At 40.9% G+C, this 25,259-nt stretch overlaps 1 protein-coding gene across 19 annotated transcripts in view; it reads right to left on the reverse strand.

The window, feature by feature from the left end:
- NHSL1 (NHS like 1) overlaps nt 1-25,259 on the reverse strand; it is a 197,495-nt gene that overhangs the window by 1,768 nt on the left and 170,468 nt on the right. For 5 of the 19 annotated variants that reach the window (XM_068938474.1, XM_009688894.2, XM_068938481.1 and 2 more), the window contains 4 exons: nt 24,702-24,833; nt 12,120-15,551; nt 11,432-11,561; nt 7,124-7,803 (listed from right to left, as the gene is read on the reverse strand). In XM_068938474.1, coding sequence (XP_068794575.1) covers nt 7,124-7,803; nt 11,432-11,561; nt 12,120-15,551; nt 24,702-24,833 — 4,374 coding nt within the window. The other 14 variants (XM_068938475.1, XM_068938482.1, XM_068938488.1 and 11 more) reach the window with 10 other exon arrangements.

Below are 25,259 nucleotides of genomic sequence, written 5' to 3' on the forward strand. Positions count from 1 at the left end.
CTCTAGTTTCTGTATATTGTTTAATAGATGCCATGAGGTACGGCTCATCCAAAGAAAAGAGAAGAGGCACAAACAACAATGAGAATGACTTTTGACAAAGACAGTTTGAGTTTATTGTCAGGACACTTTCTTCCCTCTTTTCCTAGTAACCATTTTAGATAATATCTAAAATGGACTAGCAGTTTCTCTTCTAGAAAGACACTGCAGTTTCCCACATACTGTAGATCATTTGAGAGAGAGCATGTTTGTGGAACAGAAAGTAATTTTTGAGCTTCCCTAGCCAGCATCTTTTTTCCCAAAAATCCAGCCTGGTTCCACAGAAGTTGTCACATCATGCAAGAAACTCATCCCATGCATTAGATGACCAATTTGTTGCATGATCTCGTACTTCAGAGCCACACTTAAGTTCCCCCCTCCCCCCCCCCCGCCCCTCGGGAGCTCTCTTGCTTAGGGTAATGGTTGACAACCTAGAAACAAAGTAATCTTTGTGAGTCTTCATCTCAGAGAACCTATCATCACTGCTCTTCACATACCCAGTACCAAAATCTTTGCTTCTGTCTGACAAATTTTAAAAAAAGCTGCATCATGAAATGGATCAGAACAATATTATCAATAAGTTGCATTTTGGAATAAATAAAGGGCTGCCCTCTTGAACATTACATTCAGATACACTTTTTTTCTGGTATATGTCACACCACTGAAACCATTCCGTAGAATTTAAGTTTGGTTCATCTTGGATAACACAGGCTTTTGCCCTAAAAGGTATGTGCTGTCTATGGGAGTATGCCAGTCTCATCTGGGATCACCTGTACTTTGGCATAGCACGTTCAGTCTGTGGCTTGCAAGTAGACCTACACTACCTCCCAGCCCAACTTTGACCTCTGTGCAACTGTGTGACGTGCGTTTCTCCCCCCCGCCTCCCCAACCTTCATGCTCCCTGGCAAACGCGTGTTTGATATCTTCTCAAATATATTTTTGCTTTGTAATACAACTCTATAAAAAGGTCAATATGTTGAAATCATTATCACTCCCCTATTCTGTGACTGCCATACTGACTACATAAATCTGGGCTTTTAAAAATCCTTTTAGCGATACTACAGCCTCCAGTTGGCACAGTAATTTACAACCACCACCATTTTTCAGGCAGTGTATTACAGCAATATCCTCATTAAGGAGGGGAGGATAGGACTGCCTTCAGACTCCATTAGAGCTGTTTCTCGACTTGTGATGCTGCAGTGTCACAGAACGCTCACGTCACTTCAGTGCTCTTTCACAGTCTTTGAAGTGGTCTAGAAGTCTGTTTACTTTTTCCAAGTGAAATTACCAGATAGGTTTCTAACACTGTTCTCACACCTGGTTGCAGAAAAATAGACACAAAAATCCCTGTCCTCAGGAGCTTGCAGCGTAGATTGGACTGACTTTAAAAAGACATTAGTTTCCACCAACATGGGAGCAACATGGGAGTAAACAATGCTTAAATACTGCTACTGTAGAAGCAGTCTCCTTCAGATGGCAGATAGGACATATTGGTCCCTGTATTTCGTGTTTATTGCCAGATTTTATCTGTTTGCTTTTCTAATTTATATTTCCACAGAAAATAATTTTTGATTTTTCCTAAATTTGTTTTTACTATCTAAAAAAGTCATTTTTTTAATTACGATCTTTTGAAGAGCTAGCTAATGCACAGAAACTTCTGGAACCTATATATTTTGATGGATTTTTACTTTTTTGCTTATTAAGTAGTTAGAATTTCTGTTTTTATTCCGAAGGCTGGTGCACAAATAGAGCAATGCACAAGACACAGAAGGAACTCTTATACATAGGGATTGGTCTCTTTCTTCTGTATATATACATGCACACATACATATAAACATACATTTGGATTCAGTATTAACAAACAATCTTATACTAAAAATCAATGACATTTTGTGCTAGCATTGTTGGGAGAACTGATTGGCCCTTAAAAGGTCGTTTGCTGATTATGTGACATAACCTAACTGCAAAAACCTAAATTTGCAAGATAAAATGTACTCGTTCTACTGGGGAAGCACTATTAAGGTTTTATCCAGTCTTTCAAAACAGTATATGACATGGCATTCCTTTATTAAACATCTCTCTTCTCTTAATTCATTCAGTGCATTATTAATTCAGACCAGTATGGCCACAGTCATGATCCAGTACCATATACCTATAAGTTTGTAATGCTCCAGTCTGATTTAGTCTGGTAACGCCTCTCTTGAACCAAGAAAACTATCAATTTTGTCTCAGAAGGTTTTTCTAAGCTTAACTATGAGAGAAGACTGTTCTGTTACTCAGAAAATAAAGTATAATAGGGGAATGCAAAAAAATAATATAATGTACACTTTCATGTTCTTTTCTGTGAGTACTGAAAGTTTTTAAAATAATGAAATAGGCAGAAATTCCTCATGGCACTATAATTTCTTTATATACCTTTTTTATTGTTGTTGAAGTTCATCCTTTTTATCTTCTCTTATAGAAGCAGACCATATATCATTTTGAACCACTTAAATAAATGCACTGTAGCACCAGCTTTGTTGGAGGAGTGACTGCTATCAGCAACTTTTCCAGAACTTTATAGGATCCAAAGAATACCTGACAAGATATTTGCCTGCAATACCATGAAGGCATTTGTCCCTGTGCCGCGTGCACAACTGACCTTTCTTCACTCCATGAAATGACTGAAAAGGTTTAGCGAGTTACCGGAACACAGGCATCTCTGGAGGACTGCAGCCAGTCAGTAGGAATCACTGGACACATGAATGTAGGTAGAAATTAGGCAGGATGAATCTGAGCTTTCTTCTCTCTGATCCCATATTCTTGCCAAATTTCAGAACCATTTTATGTACAGAACCATTCCAAGTGCTGTTCTGCTTGAGCCTCTAAGTTGCCTCTCCAGCATTGCTTGATGTCTCCTAGAACAGATCTCTAACACTTCTTTCCCGATTTTCACTTTAATCCCAGCATCTTAATTTCAGGCTCACAGGCAGGATAGCCCCACTGTCCTGTCACGCCCCAGCACTTCCAGACTCTCGCTCCAGACTATCATTTCTTCTCTTCCAAGCTCACTTATTTTGGCGTTTTATTCCTCTTGTAAAATGCCTGGCTGTCTTTGGCCTTCTGAATGCATTCCCCTTCAGACTGTAAAGAAACATAAAAGGCTAAAATTTGTCTCCCCTTTTGCTGCAACTACCTAATTGTTCCTTTGCCTTTTAATCTCTTCCTGTATGTGCTGAAGCTTCTTTTCTTTATCTTCAAGATTCTGCATAAACCCACCCTCCTAATATCTTACTGTCGTTCTTTGCATTTGCTGTTCTTCTCTTCTTCTCAGTAATCCGCCTGCTTCACCTTTTCCGCCATTATTCTGTGCCTTCTTTCATGCTGAGCCATATGCATGAACCAGCTGCCAGTCCTGGGTCCGCAAAACCCCATCTTCATCAAATCCACTTGTTCCTGAATTCTCTTTTAACTTATTTCTCGTAACCTTCCCAAACTCCTCTCACCAAGTTATTGCTCCTTGCGTAACTGTCCTCTGTTTAAATTAGCATTAAATCTCCCTCTCTCCACTATACTAACATTGAAGATTTGTAACTGCCACCCAACCTTATGGATGAATTAACTTCTAATAATTTAAGAGCTCTAGTTCCAAAGAGGATTAGGGCTACATACATCCGAAAGCAGTAGGAAAGAACTTTGAATATAGTGAAGGAAGCATAAAATGAGTTAATACAGAGCAAGGTTTAGAGAAAAGGCTGAGGTTCAATAACATTCATAAACGGAAAACCAGAAGTTAAGCTTACATCTAATTAGCTTCAACAACAATTTTTGCCTTAGAGGCAAGCTGTAAACCAACTGCAAACTATGAACAAGCCCTATAACAGCATGCTTATGAATTAAGCATCGGGATAACAGCAGTCTACTTTTCTGCCTTAGCATAACCAAAGTTTGCATATTTTTCCTCCCCTCCTAGTGCTCTAGATGTCTTTGGCAGAGATTTGCTAAACTTAATCTACGCTTGTTGACCAATAAAGCCAGGACTGCAAAACTGTCCTAAGGAGGAAATTCATAGTGGAGGAAAGTAACTTTGAAGCTGAACACGTGACATAAAATTAAGCATGTTTTCCTCAGCACAATTACATTGCACCAAAGTTGTTGCCAGTTCAGAAAACACACCCTAAAGCTGCTGTGCTCTGAAGGCTGAAAAAATAGCCACTATACAATTCTGAAGGCAGCTACACAGGAATATGGCAGAGGGGAGATTAATGGTGATAACACCATATGAAAATCATATCAGCTGTCTAAATAAATATAATTATAAGCACGATTAAAACATATTTCAGCACATTTTGCATATTTTACTACATCTCATACTGTGTAAAATGTAGTCCTGTAACAACATCAGTAAGGTTACATAAACACTAGCCAAAGGCTAAGCCTCAGCCCAAACTCACCTTGCACCAGATGTGGGCTTTAGATGAGCATCAAGGCTACCTGCAGTCAGAGAAGAAACTCAGCCCATGTTGCCCTGAAGTTTGGTCTCACCTACGTATATGGACAAGATGGTGGGTATACAACCCAAGAGTGTCTGAAGAGTTCACCACAAACCCTATGAAAACTTCTGGCAGCATCATATGGCCAGCATCAGGCAATTAAATTGGCTGGGCTCCTTCCTAGAGGCACAGTATGCAAAATGCTGCAAAATAATACAGAAGTTGCAGACAACAGAACTGTAACTTCCTCCAGTACTGCAGTTTTTCAGTGACTTACACTATTTCCCCATTTGTAAACAATAAAATAAAGCCTGAGTACTTGCTTGTGAGGATGGTGCTATTAGTTTAAGTTTACACACAGCTTTGAAAAGGAAAGCATCTACTGTTAAAATGACATACAGCTCTAAGTTTAATGCGGTCAAACCTGGGAGAAACATTAGCACCAACTCTTGTTAGGCATTTAGCAGCTGCAGAACGTTTAGCGTTCTTTTTGCAACAGTATGTAGTTCAGATCAGTATTAATAATATTTGAAATGCTCCAATTAGGTTTTGATTTAATTCCAATAATTAAATGCTTCTTTAAATATGTTTTGTGTGTAAAATGGCAGGAAGTTTGCTGTGCACCACTTCATCCCATTCCTGTTCCTGTGAGTGCAGCTGGATTCACCTTTCACTTACTCCTCATTCACTTTGCCTATAATCTGCTTCTCCAGGAATTTTAGTTCTGTGGGACAGGGTGCCAGTAAGAGAGAAGTAGCAGAAACACACACAAATGATACTGGAAAAAAGCTTCGGATTATTTCAAGTCTTTTACTCTCAGCATTATTGACATGTCAAAACGGGCTGGATATGTAAGTACTCTTTAGTTGCCTCTACATTGAATTGATAAATTTTGCAGCAGAAAGGGAAGATTAGTAGCTGGATGTATGGTTTACAGCATTCAGTCTGTTGCCATACACTGCTGGACACATCTTTTGAATGAGATTTTAATCAACTCAAAAGACAATATGGCAACTGGCAGCCTTTTTCTTTATTGAAGCAAAGTCACACATTTTCATCACTGTTCCCGTCTTGTGAAAGGAAGAGTTAAACGAAGGCCCCTGAAATTTACATTACTGACAAGTGAAGGACTGAAGAAAGCGATTACAAGCATATTTCGCTAAAATAAATAATCTACAAGGAGTGCTTTTTCTTAAAAGCAATCTAAAAATGTATAAATCCTACGGTAAGGAGATCAAAAGATATTTTAACAACTTCCAGTATTTACAAACAATACAAAAACTGCGCACGCCATCCAATGATGCAAAATTCTTCTTAAAAATTAAAAGCTTAATTCCTACTAAGAACCAAAAACTCCAGCCGATGTTTCAGTTTTAATTAATGGCTTTCTTTACAATTGGAAAACCATTAAATGTTTTTATTATCTGTAAAATATACAAAAAAAAAAAAAACCAAACCTCACTAAATTATTACGGTTAAAAAAAGAAAAGAAATACTGCAGGCAAATCAAAAAGGGAAGTAACTGTAACTTATTCTTTGGTAACCAAAAGTTAGTAAGTATCTGATATTTCAAGTGATGAAAAACAATAATCTTTCCATTTTGAGAAGTGGAAGAAAGACTTCTGGTAAAACATAACTCCCAAGTTTCTATTTTGAAAGAAAGGCTCCACCTATAGCTCTGTAGTGCAAGTTCTCAAAGTCAAATTTTGTTTTTCAACTCAGAAACCTAACCCTTCCGAACTCTGGCAGTATATTGCTTAATTCCTCTCCCAATTTTCGGTTGTTTGCTTACATCCTCGGCACGTATCCAGCTGTTCCAGTTCTCTAAGGGAATACACTATTCAAGGAAGCAATTCACTTGAAAATGAATGTTTCACCAAGTGTGCATGTGTGGCTGCATAGCAGCTAGTATTATGTTATAAATCTGTGCTCCCTTTTCCATGTTAACTAAGTATTTCATTTTCCCTCAGGAAAAAAAAAATAGTACCCTCAACCAATTCATAACCTGGTGACCTATTTGCATTAGCAGGACGTACTTCATCTAACATGGGGGCATACCGTAGGAAGAAGCCATGCAACCCCAGCGCCAAACCTACTACCTTCTCACAGGTGAGTGTGCCTCATCCTACCGTTCTGTGCTTAACGTATATGCACTATGCTGCACCAATACAATGCTTTCGAAGCAAGTGTCCAGCTTGTGCCACAGAAGCCTTCCCATTCCTTTTTCAGGTTTATCCCTAAGTTTTGCTCTCACAATTGCAATCTCAAGAAAAAGAAAAACATCACACCCCTACAGGCTCTGAGAAAACTCCCCCCCAAGAGGACTTCTAAGGCTTTACACAAAAATTTCAACTGTTGCTTTCTTTACGCCACAGACCACTCACTCAAAGCAAGTCCTCCCCACCCCATCCCAACCGTGCAGAACTATCATTGCTTCAGCATTTAAACACACACATGCAGTTCATGGAATAAATGCTCAGCAAAGTCAACTTGTCCTGGTCTGGGCTTTCTTCTGGGATCTAGTCCTCTGTCATTTTTTAGACTAATACCCAATCCTTTTGTCACTGCCTCTTAACTTTCTTCAGCTGAAGGGCTTAGATACTTCTTTGAAGTACCTGGTTGAGTCAGTAAGTCTACTTGGGCTGGATCCAAGGTCTCCTTGCAGCCAGGCTCCTCAGCATATGGAAAGTCATTCATGTCCATTTCATCACTGTTAAACACATCAAGCTGCCTCTCTTGCTGTTCTTCCATAGTCCTTCGGATCCTGCCCTCTGACTGTTCCACCACTTCCCCATCTCCTTCACTAATTACAGTCATGGGGCTGCTCTGGATGCGGTTGCGAACGTTGTACTTGCTACTGGCAGCTGAGGGGGGCGTTCGTGATCGGCCATACCTGGTGCCAGAGAAGGACATGCTCCTTGGCATCAGGCCCTCACTCTTGGCCCATTCCTCCTGGGCCCGTTTGCTCTTGCTGGGTGAGCAGCTGGCAGGGCTGTCAGAAAGGTCAGGGGCAGCGTCTGTCTTCATCCGGTGGAACCGTGGGTCCGTGTTCTTTAACATCTCGGCCGCTGACATGCGGGAACTGGTGTCACAGCGGCTCCCTTTTTTCAGCAGCAAGGCTTTGAAGTTGTCATTGCTGGTGCTGCTCTTACGAACGCTTCTCTGAATAGATCCTGCTTGTTTGAGGGTAGCTAAGGCTGGGGAAGCACCAGTAGGCGTTACGGGGGGTGATGGAGAATGGTTGCGGGTACGATCGTCTTCAGAATCTTTACGGCCAAGGACTTTCCTTTTGGATCTGAGTTTGAAAAACAAAAATATGGACAAAACAAAACAAAAAAATGAAATTTTTTCCTCCCCTAATTCATCTCAACCTAGAGGGATGACAACAAATTAAGCTAAAGCCAAGAGAGCAGAAGGGAAAAGCAATCTCAATCTAAAGTACGAGCAAGAACACCACCAAAACTGCATAGGCAGTAATGCAAGTACAGGAGGTATAAGCTAAGTTCATTATTCTTTTTCTGCAAATCTGGACTAATGAAACTACTATAACTGGCAATACTGATGCCCAAAACAGTCGGAACATATTTAGCAAATGAGGTTTTTTGAGTCAGTATCCAGTCAGTCAGTATCCAACTGAGGCTAAGATTAATGCATTACAATTATTAATGCCATTTGTCTTTTAGTTCGGGGATTTTATTAAAAATATGGCATCCAGTAAGTTGCATTTTTTGTTTTGTTTTCTTTTTGTACTGTTTCATTCAAAGCCTTTGATGCTCTGCGGAGAATTAGAAATGTAGTTTAGTGTGTTTGCCTTTAGAAACTGATATTGCAATGCACTACCTCAAAAGTTAAGACTGACTAAAGTGAGCCAGATGCAAACTTTCTAGATTAAATGGTTGAAAAGGAAAATAAAAACCCAAACATGAAATGAGTAGTGAAAATTGAGTTTTCTAACTTCTAATAAGATGCACAGTCAAAATTCACTGCTCTGTTGGCGCTCTATCATCGTAGCTCTTTGACTAAATGAAGGACAGACCACCCTCCGGACTTGAAAAATTAAAATTATCTTTCCAAACAAAAGGGCTGAGTGGTTTTTAATTTAAACAGAGTGGTTTTTAATTTAAACATAAAGTGCAGTGATAACAAAAATGAAATTAAGGAAAAATGATGGGACTGGGAATACGTGGAAACTGGACCTTTGTTGCCCCATTTTTACATCATAAGAAATCTTAAAGAAAGGGGTGTATTACATGGCTGGTATCTGTAGCAAAGTTGCTTTATTTCTTTGCAGGCTGAAGAAGAATGAATTCAAAAATATTGTATAAATGCTAATTTTTCATACACAAATTTGTGAAAAGTTTAAAACAAGCCAGCAGACTTGTTACAAATACAAGATTTACATACTACACTTCCATATTCATTTTTATCAAGCATACGTACAACACAGAGCATTCCCTTTGTAAAACAGATTACTTCCCAGTGTGATCTTTAGCTATACTTTCTTACAGCATTTGAGATTTTGAAATGGTAAACTCATATGTCTTTATGCATTGCAGCCTAGCAATAGAAAAAAATAGAATAAAACAAAGTAACAGGATCAATCAGCTAAGTGGGTGGCAGCAACAGGCATTGCCATAAACTCTGCCAAGACTCAGGAGTGGTCTTGTCTCTCCTTATCTGGTAATTTCATGCATATACAACTTTGATACCCCCACAGGCAACTGTAACAGCTGTTATTTTCAGCCGCTGCTGTCTCCACCTTCTTTGCTGAAAGAAGAATGCAATACTGACGTCCATTCAAAAGGAGGATGAAGGGACAACACAAGATAGCGTAAGGATAAAACAATGACTTCAGTATTGGCAAACATAAGAACCTCTGCTCAATTTAACTGTGTGTCACTACTGTAGACAGCAAGTGAACCTGATGCTTAGATGCTCTGTGTGTCTGTGTGAAAGCATGTGTGTGCATTAGGGAGGCTTCCCTTCAGTAGGATTTTGGCTGCCTTTGGGCATCTTTGAACGCTCCAGTGCTGGGATTGTACTACTGCCAAAAAATGAAACTCCAAAGAAACATAATGCAAACTACAATTTCAAAGATGTACAGAGGAAGATTCAGTAATCCTGGTTTGAAGTAACTCAGTAACGCTGTGAACATAGCGCAGAACAGTCAGTCAGAGAACTAAAATATTCTGGAGCATTTTGCTGCCAGCATCTATCCAACTCTTCTCAGCATGTGTAAGTCATAGCAGAGACTTAAAATTAAGCCAAATCTAGCTTTGGTGGCTTTGCCGAGAAGAGAAAAGATACATACTCAAACAGATCAGTGACCTAACCTTAGATTGACCTTTTCATTCTTCTCCTGCCCTTAACAGACATACCACTACACTTCTTGTCTGACTCAAAAGCACAGATACAAGAGTGCCAAACGTTGAAATATTGCCTTTTTAAAATAGAGGCAACAAACAAAGCCATTTTTTAAATTAATTAACAACCAAGGAAGATGGTGGTTCAAGTCTAAAGCCAACAAAAGCAAGGTCTTAATAACAAATGTGTCAAACAATTTTAACTGTCACATCTAGCTCCCTTGTCCATTTCCCCGTAAACTTATGAATTCCATGTATGTGCACACACACAGAGATCCACTCGCTATCTGCATACATAATGGAAAATGCTTACTGGCCAGAATATTTCATTCTGAAAACAGAATCATCGCAGTCCTACTGAGCACCATGCACATAAAGAATGAAAGAGACCATTTTTAGAACAGCTCTTACAGGCCAAGTCCTAAGGGATAACACTAAGTTACAAAAAGTCAGTGTTATATACTCAGTGTAATATATATATATTACACAATATGTATTTGTGTAATTTTTGTAACATCTGAAACAGAATTATTTCAGAAAAATAGCATTTGCATCGTAAATGCAACCTCCCAACTCCCTGCCATGTTCACACACAAGACTGCTCCTGTCCCTCAGTATCCCTGATGTAAAAGTCAGGCACATATGCACAAACGGACTAAATACCTAGGTAAACAAATGAGGATGCCACCAGACGTTTTCAATGACCGGTTAAGAGAAGGCCTATGTAAATTTTGAAGTAAATGACAGAGCCACAAGATGGCACCACGACTACATCACTACTAGTCTAAATGCAAGCTCAGAGAGTGGTAATAGTCTTCTATATGTACTGTTTAAATGGTGCACATGTTTCATTGTGTGGTTTTTAAGCTTTTCTGGGGAAAACCTGAAGTGAACAGCACGAAAATCTAGTTGCCTATTTGGAATGATTTTGTTTTTAAGGGAAATGAATAATGACATTAATAATAGAGCCAGTATTACACATTTCATTCATGAACCAGTTTGACACAAGACACCCGACCTCAGGCTGGATTATGGCAAACTATAATCCAGCGTTTGCCATATGTTTTGCCATATGACTGACATGTTGTGTTACTTGCCAGTTTCAGCCACGCTTGCCATGAAGCATTAGCGTTGAGCCTCTGTCCCAAACTGCACCATATAAGCAGCGAAGAGAATAAAAAGAGATGGGGAAGAACGGGAATGAAAACAAAAAGATACACAGAGAAAGCAACAGTAGAGTTAATATGGCAGATTGAGAACAGTACAATAAACACTAGATGTAATTTCATATTTTAAGTGGCAGGATATTTATAATATAATCTACACTGATTTAACCATGTACCTTTTAGTTCAGAATAGGAGAAGCATATTTGTAAAACAGTAAAATGCAAGTTCTTCTGCTTATCTTTTTCATATATAGCCTTAGTTACAAAGTCAGTAAGTGGGTGTTTCAGTTAAAGCAACAACCATTTTTACTGGGTGCTTTAGGAAAACGACGTTAATTAAATTTTGAAAGAATTAACTGACTGGACAGTATGGGGAAGGCAATTTCCACAGTACCTGTGAATGGCTGCAAAAAGATCCTCAGTAGTCCTTGGTCTTGCTGGTGTTGCCACCCCGTCTGTCTCTTCCCCATAACTATGGCTTGGCAGGAACGAACTATTTGCTGTATCCAATTCAAACACCTCGGCTAGGCAAAAAGAATGAATAACACAATCCATCACAGGAACTCAAAAGATATATAATCCTGAAACCAGCCCTCATTGCTTGCAGCGTAAAAAATCCAAGAGATTTAACGAGTATACCCTTGTCATTATCGTGATTTCAGATCAACACTTGCTTAGGAAACTGCCGTGCATGAAACGCCTACGCTTGTTCATACATGTGCAGAGTACAATACTGAAGGATTTTTTAAGGTTTCTATTAAAAGGCAAATTTAAAATTTACAAAGCTAACCACATCTTGACAGCACTTTTTAATCCAAGCAAAGTTGAATAAGGCATTATTTTTATTTCCTAGCATCATTTTGTTATTTCTGCAGTAACAAGAAGTCAGAAAGAAATTAAAAGAAGCCATATAAAGTATTAATCTGATCCTGCAACTTTCCTTAGGCTTTATAGTTTAAATTATCACAACCCTTTTTTTCTCTACAGAAGATCTGAATGCTACAACTGCTACCCTCACTCCCCACCTTCTTTAAAATAGCTATTGCTATACCTGAAGAAGAGTCAAGAGAAGACGGACTCACCACTTTCGTTCTCCTGAGATAGGTGCCCGTCAGCGTTACTGCTGCTGTCTTGGCTGTTGCCTGAACAGCTTCCTTCATCGAAAGTGGGCTGTTCCTCCTGTCTGGGAGCTTCTTGAACTGGTGATGCAGCAGGCTGTACTATAAAGGCATTAGCTCCCTCAGTTTCAGAGAAGGTGAATCGAGCAGCTCCGCCCTCAGGAACCAGGCTGCCAGAGTCCATCTCGCTAGAACTGAGTCCATCTGTAAGACAGTTTCTCGCCTCCTCGCAGTGTGCAAGCACAGTGTCTCTCTTCGTTGGGCTTGATGTGCTTCTGACAGTATCACTCATTTCAGCTATTTTCTCTACTGTAAGATCTAACTCTGGAGGTGGTACAACAAGGAACAATTTGGGTTTCTTAGAAACAGGAGGGGGTTTCTTGTTTGGCAATATGACCTGAGTCTTGTCTGGAGACGCTGGTGACCCCTGAACTGACGTGCTGATAGAGCCAGAATGGAAGTCTTCATTCTGCACTGAAGACTCCAGTGCATCTTCAGTAGCTGTTCCCAGTAAATCAGCATTGACAGACTTGTTTAGACCTACAGCACTTGCAGCTTTTTGATCACTATCAAGCTCAGGTACATTGTCAGAGAGAGTCAGAAGAGAACTCTGAGCTAGTGTTTGAACTGAGTTTTTAAACGAAGCGCCATGAGTTTTCGTCTCCTCTCCACCTAAGCTGTTACTCAGTCTTAGTGAGAAAGATGGCTTTAGGGAAGACTGTGGTGGTGAACTTACAGTACCCTTTTCCTGAGAGATGGTTTCAGAAGCAGATTCAGGTGGCAGTTCACCTTCTGTCGCTTTTTTCACAGATCTCAGCTGCACCATTTGCAATGCTTTGGTAGTTACTAAGGGCATCACAGGCCTCAATGCATCTTGCTTATTGAATGGCTGTTTCACTGGACTATAGCAAGAATCTTCCTGGTTACGTTTCTTAAAAGAATACTGTGAGTATTTTGTTACATCTTTTGTCAGTTTGAGATCAAGAGGTGGTGCTGGTGGTGGGGCAGCTGAGGGAAAAGCAGTAGGAGGAGGAACAGGGGAAGAGAACGAACTAGTAGAGGTTTCTTGTGGAAACCATGGGACACTCTGGGCATAGGAAGAATTTACATCAGCTTCTGGTGGAGGAGGGGGGAATGTGGGAGAGGCTGGCAACGGTGACAGATCCACGACTTCTGCTGGAGGGGGGGGAGGGAGAAGAGAGAGATCAGGACAATGAGGAAGAGATGTTGGAAGGGGAGGTGGTGGAGGAGGTGCACCAGAATCCAGAGCAGAGCTCAGGGTGGGGTCCAGTTTCTTCACACTCACGCTCCCTTCAGTAGACGTATTTGAAGAAAGAGAAGTGGAAGATGAAGAAATGGAGACTGAAGACAGAAGAGAGGATTTCCTTTCAGGCACTTTAGGTTTCAGCTTGGGTTTCCCATTTCCTGATGATGCAGACTTCAATAATACAGGCACTGGAGTAAGCGCAGTGGGCGTATTGGACTGGCTGGAGTACCCACTCGATGGCGATGTAACTCGGTGAGATTTCTCCGGAGAAACATTCTTTGGTTTGGCCAGTCCGCTGGGCACTTGTGGCACAGAAGCCCTTGAGCCATCACTAAAGTGGCTGATGCTGTAATCGCTGAGAGCAGACGATGTACTGGCTGAATGAGTCACTGGGGATTTTACGTGGTCGTCTGCCACGGCAGCATAGTCGCTATAGTAGCCCCACTGGTCAGCGTACTCGGACTTGATGCTGCTTGTTTCACTCTGAGAGGGTGTGACCGTGCAGATGGAGTACAGGTTTGGAGCAGTGGTGGACATCATGCTGCTGCTCGCACTGACGGAGCTTTGGCTGCGGGAGCGCAACACCCAGGGATCCTCATAATCACTGCAGGGGCTCTGGGAAGGGGATCTGCCATTTTTGCACTTGAGATTCAACTGCAGAGAATGCTGGAGGGTAGCAATGAGGGTTTCATCAAGTACCTGTCCGTTGGACTGGGCTTTTTTCTTGGGTACCCTTCTAAGCGAGTCTGTTCTGGATGGTGGCAAAGGTGGCTTCTTTGCCTTTTTTAGAGAGATATTTCTTGCAAGAAATTTGTCAGCTTGGCTTGACTGGTCTTCCTGATGTTTTTTCTCTTTTCCATCAAAGACGTTAATCACACTGTCCCTGGGGTTCCCAAAACCATTACTACTATTGCATGGCTTGTCTGACTTCAGTCCAGAGTCTATATGCATGGAAGTGTAATAACCATCATGGTCCACCGAATAGAGAGAAGTAGAATCTTCTTTGACTGATGTCCTTTCCAGGCTGCTGCTGCTCAAATTGCTCACAGGAGTGGCACAGCCTGGTGTGGCACAAGCCATCTTGTGTGAAGGAGTCTCACTATTTTCCACAGATCTGTACAGCCAATGCTCTGTGCTGTTCACCGTTGCTTGCGTTCGCTCCCCTGAATAGCTAGATTCACTCCTACCATCACTGTCCTGGGACTGGCTCGGTAAGTCAAGATTGTTCCTACAGCTGTAGCTCACACTCTGAGAGCCAGCCTCCACATTTCCAGGAGTGCTGAGGGAGACTGCAGAGTCAGCAAGAGAAAGCATCATGACAGTATTAGATGGCATGGTATCTGAAGTCTGTGAGTGGCGCGTGGAGCTGCTCTCGCTCCAGTTACCACTTGAAGAATGGTGATCTTCTTTCCCACTTATTGCATTGCTGGCAACAGGATTGTCTCTTGGCCTTGGATAGGCAGCAGAGCTGGTAATTTTACTATCCAATGATCCAACACTCTGGGCAGTGTGAATAACAATAACTTCTGAGGAGGATGACAGTGTTGCATTGGGTATGATGCTTGTTGAGTAGGTGGCATGAGGAGAGACCACACACGCTGGGCTTGTGGACTTTTCACTCTCGTAACTTCTCACCTCCTGAGACTTTGGCCTTGAGAGGGTTCCTGTAGTGGGATTGTTCCTCAGATGCACGATACTATCATCCACTTGCAATTTACTTATCTGGTGCGGCAAAGCGCTGGCGACGTCTTCTGTCTGCCTAGAGATGCTCTGTGTCTGTTCTAGGGACTGCAGAGACACTCTCACACCAGCCCGAGGCAAGCTGTGAAAACCTACGTCGCTATTTTGGCGAGAAGCAAATATAACTGCAGCAGAATCACTCATCACCGACATGTTTCCAGACGAGCTGGAGAACTGAGACATCTGGGCGGCAATACCTTGTCCTTTCTGCGCTCGTATTCTTCTCATTGAAGGGGGCACAACTTTCACGTCCTCGGTCTGGCAGCTGGTGTCCTTGGTTTCAGACCGCTGCATAGCAGAGCGATAGCTGTCTAGTCTCCCTAGCGTGGAACAGTGATCAGGGACATACATCGAATGTCCACGGAAATCGCTTTGGCCACTGCCAACTGCTGGAGTCAAAATAAAATAATTATTCCTTGAATCACAAATTCACATTTATCTTCTTATTCACTCAAAAACAAAAACCCTGCAAATTGCTTGATCCCCCTTTATCTTGAAGGTTATGCCTTCTTAAAAAGAATCAGTAACAACAGATTTTGCCCAGGCATTGTATGTTTTCTGCATTTCTCTTCTCTTTTTTCCTTATTACCAGGAACCTTCTGCTGACAGACTCATCTGTGTTCCCACCGCACATTCTACACATGAAATCCTCTGCTTATGACATGGTAATAATTTCCATAGTAATCAGTTATGTCAGAAATCAAGTAGCACTCTCTGATTTCCAGTAGGCAAAGCAGCAGGAACAGACAAAAGCCTGAAAAACGTGGTGAGTGTTTCCACGCTAATGCCTCATGCAATAAAGAATGGGAAGGAAAATCGGAAGACAAATAGGAATGAGTAAATCTGTTTTTTAAAAGCATTCCACTTAAAAAAAAAAAAAAATTTCAAAGACACTGATAGCTCTCCAAGTCTCGCAGTTTTAGTAAAAGGAGACTAACACACTGAAAGATGTATTGTTGTACCACAGGTAAAACATATACTAAAAGAGCATTTATACAGAGACCTGATCCAACTCTGCAAAGAAAGCCTTTATAACATTCCTTCATACAACTACTTTCTATCAATTGTAATGGGAAAATTTCAAAGAACGGGAAAAAGAAACAACTAGTACTGATGGTTGTCTCATCCTCAGCACCACCAAACACTTACTGTCCCCATCAGGAAATCAAAATAACTGTCCTTTTGTATATGAAGTAATAACCATATATTGGCACAAACACTGAGGACAATGGAAAAACAGTGTGTTAGTTCAAAATATAGCCATCACTGGGTCTGTGGAAAGGACTCTAAGCTTCTTTTAAATTTACATTCTTATTGGCAGCTGCCTTTTAAAATAAAAAAATTAGAGCATAGCTTTAAAACTGGTGTCTGGAAAAGGCTCTTGCTTTTCAATTCAGTTACATTACTATAGAAATAGCAGACACGACAGGCAGCCGTGCTGCTGGAGATGCTTGTAAGGATGCTGACTATATCACTGCAGGGGAAAAATGGTTATTTTGATTCTCTGCCTTAAAGCTACTCTTAGGAGTGCTGAAGCAGCATGCATGAGACCACTGTTCTCCTTTCTTATTTACTACATGGAACTGGATTAGGAGGAGAGGTGTTCTTATCATTCAGTCTTAAACACCACTTAAAGAACATTTAATTATCCTTATTCTTGGCAAGCACAAGAGGCAGTTAGGATAAGGAAAATAAGGTTCTGAAAAGGCTAGGGTGAAAGCAGCGCACACAAGAAGACTGTTTAATTCTTTCCCCAGGCACACAGTAGTCTTTTAGCAGCTTGAAGCCTATTTAGTTTGCGTTGTATAGATTCTTTTCCTCATGAAAATGCAGCCTCTTTCTACTTCTGGTAAAGATTTAGAGCAAAGAAAGGTACTCTGATGCTGGCAAACATCTTGGATAGTCTCATGAGATAGTGTCAGAGCAGATGGACTACTGCAGCCAATCAAAAGAGGTATTTACATATTCTGTACGTGGTCGTCCAGAACCGTAGAAAAAGAACAGTAATTTATTTTTGGTTTCCGTTTGTATTCTTCTACAGAACGTCCCCTTTGGTTAAGAGGGAAAAACATATCAAAGTAGACATTATAAATATTCCTGAAACTGTGACATCACTGATGACAACTGTTAGCCAATTAAAAACATTGAGTAATAAAAATGTGTGCACTACGTTACATAAATAACCAGAGATGTTTTTTTCCTCTATCTACCACTGTAAAACACACACACAAACACATACACAAAAAGATGAGACAGTATGATTGGCCTGGCAGAGAGTGAAGTTGTAAGCACTACAATAAGTACCTAATACTTTTACATACTGACTTGTGGTTGACACAACCTCATTTCAGTATGCAATGCTTTTGTATTCACAAAGGAAACTAAATGCATTCCACTTCACAAGCAGCTTAAAACACATGGGCAGAGTTTATGCTTGTTTAAAAAGCTACTGCTAGGGAAAGTAAATGACAAAGCAGAAAAACACTTAACTTACTAAACTCCTCAGACCCTCTTCCAAAAATCTGAATTGTAGAATGCATGAAATATATTGCTTACTGCAAATGCACATCGATGCTTTAAAATGTCTGGAATACAAAAATACCTATGCTACTAAATAAAAGAGGCCAAGGGTGCTTCTTATGTCCATCCAAGCTAAGCTTTTTTTCTCCTAAGGATGACTGTGTCCAAAATGCCGAATGGGAGCAGTAGCTACGCTGTCCCTTTACCCCCTGCCCAAGCCCTGTCTGGGAGCCTGCTAGCTGGCACAGACCAATGCCATGCTGGAGAAGCGCGCTAGCAAGAAGGCAGCACAGATGACTGCAGGAGGCTGTCATGCCTGAGCCCTAGCCCTATGTTTCTTACTAGAATAGACGCAACTTTCGGTCCAGCCTAATGTACTCACAGAAACTGCATAAATTGACTCAACAGCAGGAAAACTTGAAGACCTTAACAGTGCAGTGAAGCCCATCAGTGCAGACCTCCGCGCCAGTGTGAGGCCTCTTGTAGTTAAGACTGGTTCAGAGCCCAAATAAACACAGAGCTCAGAGGGGGCAGGAAGGCCCAACCTCAGAAACATGAACTATAGGGCTAGATCCTTCAGTGATTATATGGAATATGTTCAGCGAAGAGTCTTTTCATGGTTGTTGCTACTGCTATTTTAAGAACAAACGTTGAGGTTTAAAATAATTTTTGTAGAAATGCAGCATATTCTGAAATTACTTTGGCTTGGGTTTTGGCTTCATATATAGGCATACATTCTCAAAAGCTGTGCGGATTTCCTTGCCGTTCACAATACAACAATTGCTGCTCTTTTAACAGTTCTGTTTCCTGTAGAGGAAAAACAGAAATCTGTAGGAAAACTAGTTAAAAAAAAAACAAACATGAACACTGAGGATTCATGTCCTCTCTTGAGGGTTTTAGGATTTTGGTACAATTTAGAGTAAAATAGCATGGAGTATTTTGTTTGTGGTTTCCAGATGCTAAAAACTGTTAAAATCAATCTGCTTTTGCTGGCACTACAGCTGGAACATGAACAATACAATTTCTAAGGGAGCGCTCAAACCATTAATTGAACGTTAAATTGAAAATGCTAGGTCTATGAGAAAACCTCTAATTAAATAACAGTCAGAATTTTTAAAAAGTCTGTTTCAACAGTGAAAATCTGGAATTTAATCAGACCTTTCATAGGATACCATCCACAAGGTCCATCTGGTTGCAGGGACATGTCTAAATAGACAGGAGTAAAAAATTATTTCAGAAATGGAAATTGGGTTACAGATGCTGAGCATTGTAAAGTCAGAAATGGTTACTCTTTGGTGATAAATATGGCTGAAAATAATTAATAATCATCTTGTCTGCAGTTTTTATATTATCCTGTGTCCCTTAGCCCTGTGCAGAAGGCCTGTATCTAGGCTCCTTTCTCCTTTACTACCCCACTTCTCACTATGGTGAAAATGATGAAATAATTAGGCAAAAGTAATTTGCACATGTTCAGTGCAGACTCCAGCAACCAAGAGAGAACATCCAGTATTTGAAACAAGGGAAATACGCAATATAGTAAACATCTCTTGCATGGGAGCAAAGAGAAGAGGTTCAGGTTACATGAGTTTTCCCTTACTCTAGTGATTATTCATGTTGCTCACCAGATATTACAGGGACTGAGACTGCCTCTGCATATTTGATGGAAAAAAGCAGGAGTCTTCAGGTAATCCCTAGGGCTGGGTGCCAGCTACTGAAAGATTCCCTGTCACCTTATGGCTCTGGCTGATCTAGTGGCACCAGCAGTTTGCTACAGAGAATCGGCAGAAGGGGGTCCTGTGCGTTACAAGGAGGGTAGAAAACTGAGAATTTGAGAGGATAAAAAGTATGCACGTGCTGATATCACAAAGAGCATGTTTGGTTTGACTAGTACACAGGAGCAATCTCTCTTCCCAAACTTCCTCTTTCTGACTAATCATTTCTATTATAAGCACCTCTCTCCTCTGCCATAGGCACGTTCCTAAGATTTGTTCCTTTCATGTTCTTTTGTACCAGTCCTCCTCCAAACCTCGTGGTCTGGCCAAGTCTCTGCACAGGCACCATGATTTCCCTAACATTACAAAAAGAACCAGAGATTCTTTACCTCTTCGACCCTGGTACTTAGATACCAAGTGATTTTTAATAGATACACAACAAGATGCAGACAAGACTTATGCTAATTTTGGGAATTTTACTGTGCTCCATGAAGCATCTGTAGTCTCTCAAAGGGAAGAAAAACTGCCAGGATGCAAAACTGCTTAGCTTGAACAGCTAGGTATTTGTATGGAACCCATAGGTATTTCTACAGAACGCTGAGATTTCTGGGGCTCTTGCCTGTGAGACCTATAGCTTGAATGACTGCTAGTGCCTATGGGAGTAATTGCAAAAGAAGTATCAATTAACAGGAATTTAAGGCTATGTTCCCAAAGATCAATAACCTCAAGGACACAAATGCTCACATTTTACTGAGGAGATGCAGTGGAATGGTTTCCTCTCGGCAATTTCAAAGGAGAAGTTTCAACAGTCTCCAGCGACACTTGGGACACTGGCTGGTACCAACAGGGGGTCTTGGCTGTGCCACAAGAAAGTAGTCGGAGTGACTGTTCAGGTATCAGTTATATCCATGCTGATGACTGACAGGAGGCCCTATAGGTAATGACCTATTGTGAGCTAATGAAAATGGGAGGACGGAAAGAAGCTGAAGAAAAGCATATGAGGTCATTCTAACCCTCTGAATCCTTCTGTAAAAAACACAGACAGGGAAAAATAAAAAAAAAAAATCACTGAGAGTGGTTAAGGAGCCTGAATTGGACCTTAGGGTGAAAAAAAAGTGATGAAATCATTCAAGAAGAATATATCCATACCTTAGAAGACTCTTTTCCTTTTTTTTTTTTTCTTTTTTTTTTTTTGGAAAACCAAAAGGGGACAAAAACTTTCTGTTAGGTTAAAGAGAAGCAAAAAGCCTTGCAGAACAAGAAAGCAATAGGCACAAAACTTGATTTCTTCTCCCCTGTTTTGATAAGGCATGCTTATACTCGGAAAATGAACTGCACTGCCTGTGGCAGAACTGGCACCAAGGCCTCAGACCTGCTCCTGCAAGACAGGGAGCCTGGGAGACCAGGAGACATTTGTCAGTCACTGGAACTGCACTGGTGCAGGACTCTGCAGAAACACTTGAAACCAGACAACTTGGTAGCTTTGTGACAGGAAGGAAAGTTAGTCTAAGCCAGATCCTAGAACACTAACACAGAGAAGGCACCATAAAAACACGAAAGCATTTTGCTGCCTTTACTCCAGTCCAGGGAGTTTGAGCATGGGAAGGAAGCTGAAGATTAAAGAGCTGAGAAACGAACAAGGCCTGCAACAGGTTTTCCCAGATAGCTGCTCATCTGTACCAGACACCAGGGAACCATCTTCTTGCCCAAGGGGAGAATACTGGTTTGCATAAAAGGTCTCATCTGAAGAAGAGAGCTACAGGCGATGGAGAAGGACAGCATAGAGCAGAGAAACGGAGAGAGTACAAAAATTTAAACCGAAACATCTCAAAGTGTAACTTCTCTTGTCCTCTCTAAAGTTTTGTTCCAACACTGACTCCATTAAAATATAGTAACATTTAGGTTCTGTGAAACAATGGAGGCAATTCAGAGATATGCAGAAATATTTTTTGATTTGCTATGTTTGGCAGAGAAAGCATGCTTCACCTTTTCCTCTTATTTTGGTATTGCTCTGCCAAACAGCACTGATGCTCCTGCTGTTAGAAAATGACATTCAGAAACTAACTGACTGATCCCTAAGCTGTTAGGGATCTAGTGCTCTTGAGCTGACTCAGAATCCCATCTCTCATACCACATTTTATTTACGCAGCATTTTGTTATGCTGAAGTTTCCAGGCTATGCACAGGCTGGTTCGTCATTGGAACACACCTGTGAAAACACGGCAGTATTGCAATGCTCAAAAGTAGGAATGTTTAAAGACATTTTCAGCACATGCCTCATGGGTATGGTTAATATACCTTAGTATCCTTTCGGTATGTTTGGCTAAATTCTAAGAGGGTGCCACAACCGCTGATCTCAGGCCAGCAAGAGGCATATAATTTCTCTTCTGTTTGGCCTTTATTGTTCCAAAGGAACCAAAGCAGCCGGGGAGAACCCCAGCAGCCTGGCCCGGCAGAGTCTCTTCCAAACTCTCTAGCAAGAAATGAAAATAGTTCAAGCCTGGTTGAAGCTTTGAGGGTCTCTCAAGTTTCTGCTTCCTTCTGAAGAATAAACAAGAAGTAACAAGAATCTGCTGTATGTGTTGATTATTTAGCCTGTGCACAGCAACTCTGGAGTACCAAGGGATTCTAATCTTTGTGTAAATATTGTAGACGTTCACAGCAATGCTTTAGGGGAGAAACAAAGAGATTTGTTCAGCTGAAACTGCAGGGAGAATGTCAATAGGCACGATGCAATTGCTTGATTTGGAGTTTAGTCCGGATCCTTGTTCTGATCAAATGAACTGTGGAATGTTTAAAAACAACCGGTTGTTTGTTTTGGGACAGTGTAAGCGAATAGGGAATGGACAGCTATGGAAATATTTGGGGAGGGACAAGGGAGAAAAGGCAGAAAGAGCACAAGGATGAACAAGGAGGGAGGAGACATGTAATTTATTCCTAGCCTTGCCGGCGGTCTGGTGGGTGACTCTGCCTAAGTCACTTCACTGCAGCATGCATAGCTTCCCCATCTGTAAGATGAAGACACCAATAACTGTTCTGTTTTCAAACATTTTGGCTTTAGCGATTTTAGTTTTTAGTGTTTTCAGTGGAAAGTAATACGTTAACAGGATAGAGACTGCCATCAGAGAATTTCCCTGGCATAGAGTTTGTTCTCTTGAAGACACACCACCACGGCAGCGCTATGAAGTTATGCTGACAACTTCCAGCACAGGGCAAACGGTTAAAGCGCTACATGTCTGCATGTTGTGGACTAGTGAACTGTCCAGAGAGAGCTCCTACAGTGAGATACTTCAGCCCTGAAATTTCTGCAACGTAAAATAGGAGCCAAGGAAAACCTTCAAACAGTGCAAGATGAAATATGCTCAGCACAGAGATGAAAGAACAAAATTGAGACCGTAAAACTTGTCACCCTTACAAAGAAGATTGGCAAAAGGCACAAACTTCTTTTAAGATAATCACTGGAGACTTCTTTCTAACATGGTTGCCACTTGCATTCTCTGTTTATTTCACCAAGTAAATTATAATTGATGTTTTCAAGCATAAAGCATATCTGCCCAAAGGGGTCACAAATGTAACCTCAAAGTTTTAGAAATGTTGCCAGCAGGAAACATTCTTCTACAGATCTGCTCAAGTACAGTTGCCACTCATGTCAAAATTCACATGCCTGAAAGAGTGTCAGTAACCCCTCTTACTGAAAAAGGGTAGTGTGGAGCAAAGCACGATGCTTCGTTCTGCTTTTTTCTGTTCTCTGCCCTCAAGGTAGGTCCTATATACGACAGAGAAAACCTCTATCGAAAGCTGAAAACAATGACCTTGGTATGTATGCCAATTTTCAGAGGAATACCATACCAGTCTTAAGAACTGTAACACTCCTGAAAATGAACAGTTCAAGTGATGCCCAGTATCAATTTTGCATTTAAGTGGCATAAGCATTTTTAAGAAGCACAGGCAGAAAAGAAAGTAATTTCATCATAGCTCTAGACAAAGAGCAAAGAGATTGAGTTTAAAATGAAAGAAGGGAACATAGAAAGCATCCTTCCAAAACAGGTAAGAGTGGAAGAGGGTTGTCTCATTAAGCTGCTTGATTCTCATGGCAGGTCACTATTTCATTATAGATGCTGCAGGATCACAGTTCCAGTTACACACTGTTCCTTACGTACTTCCACGTCTCCCAGCTTTCCCTTTGCATGGCCCTTCCTTTTTCACGAAATGACATAAAAAAACTTGTTTCAGCTTATTTCAAACCCATCTAGACTTGCTCCTTTTCAGTTACAATTTTTGCTTGTGATTCTGAGAAATCTAGACAAAGAACCAAGGATAGAAAAAGTAATTAAAAAAGAAACATGTAAAATGCAAGCGAGCAAAACTTAGTAAGAGTCAGTATATGAGATGATTACACAGGTAAAGCACCTAATATTATGTCCTGCCAGACTATTTGAAGAACAGTCTTTCTCTATTACAAAATAGAGAGAGGGAGGCAAGAGGGAGGGCAAGAGGGGGGGAGGGATGGGCATCATTTTCCCTGTAAAATCAAGATTTGGGAAAAACGTGCACATCTTTCTTTTAAATAAAAAAGAATTTATTCAAGTAAGTTACGAGATTTAAATCAAAGAGATTTAAATCAAAGAGCTCTGCAAAGCGCATTTGAAAGGTCTGCCAAAATTCAGTCTGTTCCATCAGGTTCAAACATCATGTACGCTACTAACTGTGTGACAAGATGACAGACCTAGGTAGTGTAATTTTAACTGAGTAGGCATTTTTTCTTTAGAATGTATGAAATAGTTAATGAGCACATGTAAATTACTGCCAGTCAAATAATGTTGATACTTAAGGGGCTGCCAATTGGGTCTAAAATGAGCTGGAAGAAGTAGGTAGCTTTGCAGGTACATCACTGTCAGTGCAGCTCACAGCAGACTCAGGAGGGCATCAATGACTTGGTTTGCTCCACTGAGGAATCCTTTACAAGATGAAACACCTGCCCGCTTCAGTTTTACTTCAGTAAACGTTTTAGGGGAGTAGACCATATCTCCATGCAGGTATTAGGTCCACAAATTTTACATCCCTGCAGATTTCCATTGCACCAGCACACCACTTTCCAAATATTATGTTCCCTTCAACAGATGGAAGTCAATAGATAAAAAGCCCTTATTTCCAGATGCGCAAGGTGGCAAGGAGGCACGCATGTATTTGGAACTGTAACAGGCTATCAGACTGTATCGGTTTCATGAGCACTGGTAACGTTATTAGTCGGGTAATGATAAGCAGTGACAATGAACAGTGGACGGAATACAGTTCTGATGAGCCATACCTAGCTCCTTTTGTATGTTGTCAGGGATTCCTGTAATAGTCTTTCTCCTTTTGACTTTCTTCGGCCGTCTTACCACCGTGTCTGTGTAAATTAGAGACCGCCGAATGCTGGCTTGGCGGTCGAAATTCTCCCCTAATATACGGTAGAACAAGCAAAGCAACATTACTTCCAAGCACGCTGACATCATGCACTTTCTTCCACTAGTTTTGTTGAAGAAATGAAAAAAGGCATTAATAAATGATGTTAGCTTGGTTCTACAATGAAAGTTTACGCTGAAGGAAAAGATACAGCATACCATCACAGTAAGGCTTTAGACGCACCTTACGCATTACAGAGAACTGCAGGTTTCAAAAGGAATTGTGACTTCTTGAGCCTAATTCAGATCACAGCGTACGCAGCTGTAATTCCACTGAAGTGAACAGAATCCTTAATTTAATTTGGCCCTTACGGTTGTGTTCTTTTTAAGTAACGCGCTTCACAAAAAGCAAATCTGCTCATGAAAATGAAAGATCATAATGGTTTATACAGAACAGCCATTGCTACTGGCAAGTTCCTCGT

This window comes from Struthio camelus, chromosome 3, assembly GCF_040807025.1.
Source record: "Struthio camelus isolate bStrCam1 chromosome 3, bStrCam1.hap1, whole genome shotgun sequence".
Classification (NCBI taxonomy): domain Eukaryota; kingdom Metazoa; phylum Chordata; class Aves; order Struthioniformes; family Struthionidae; genus Struthio; species Struthio camelus.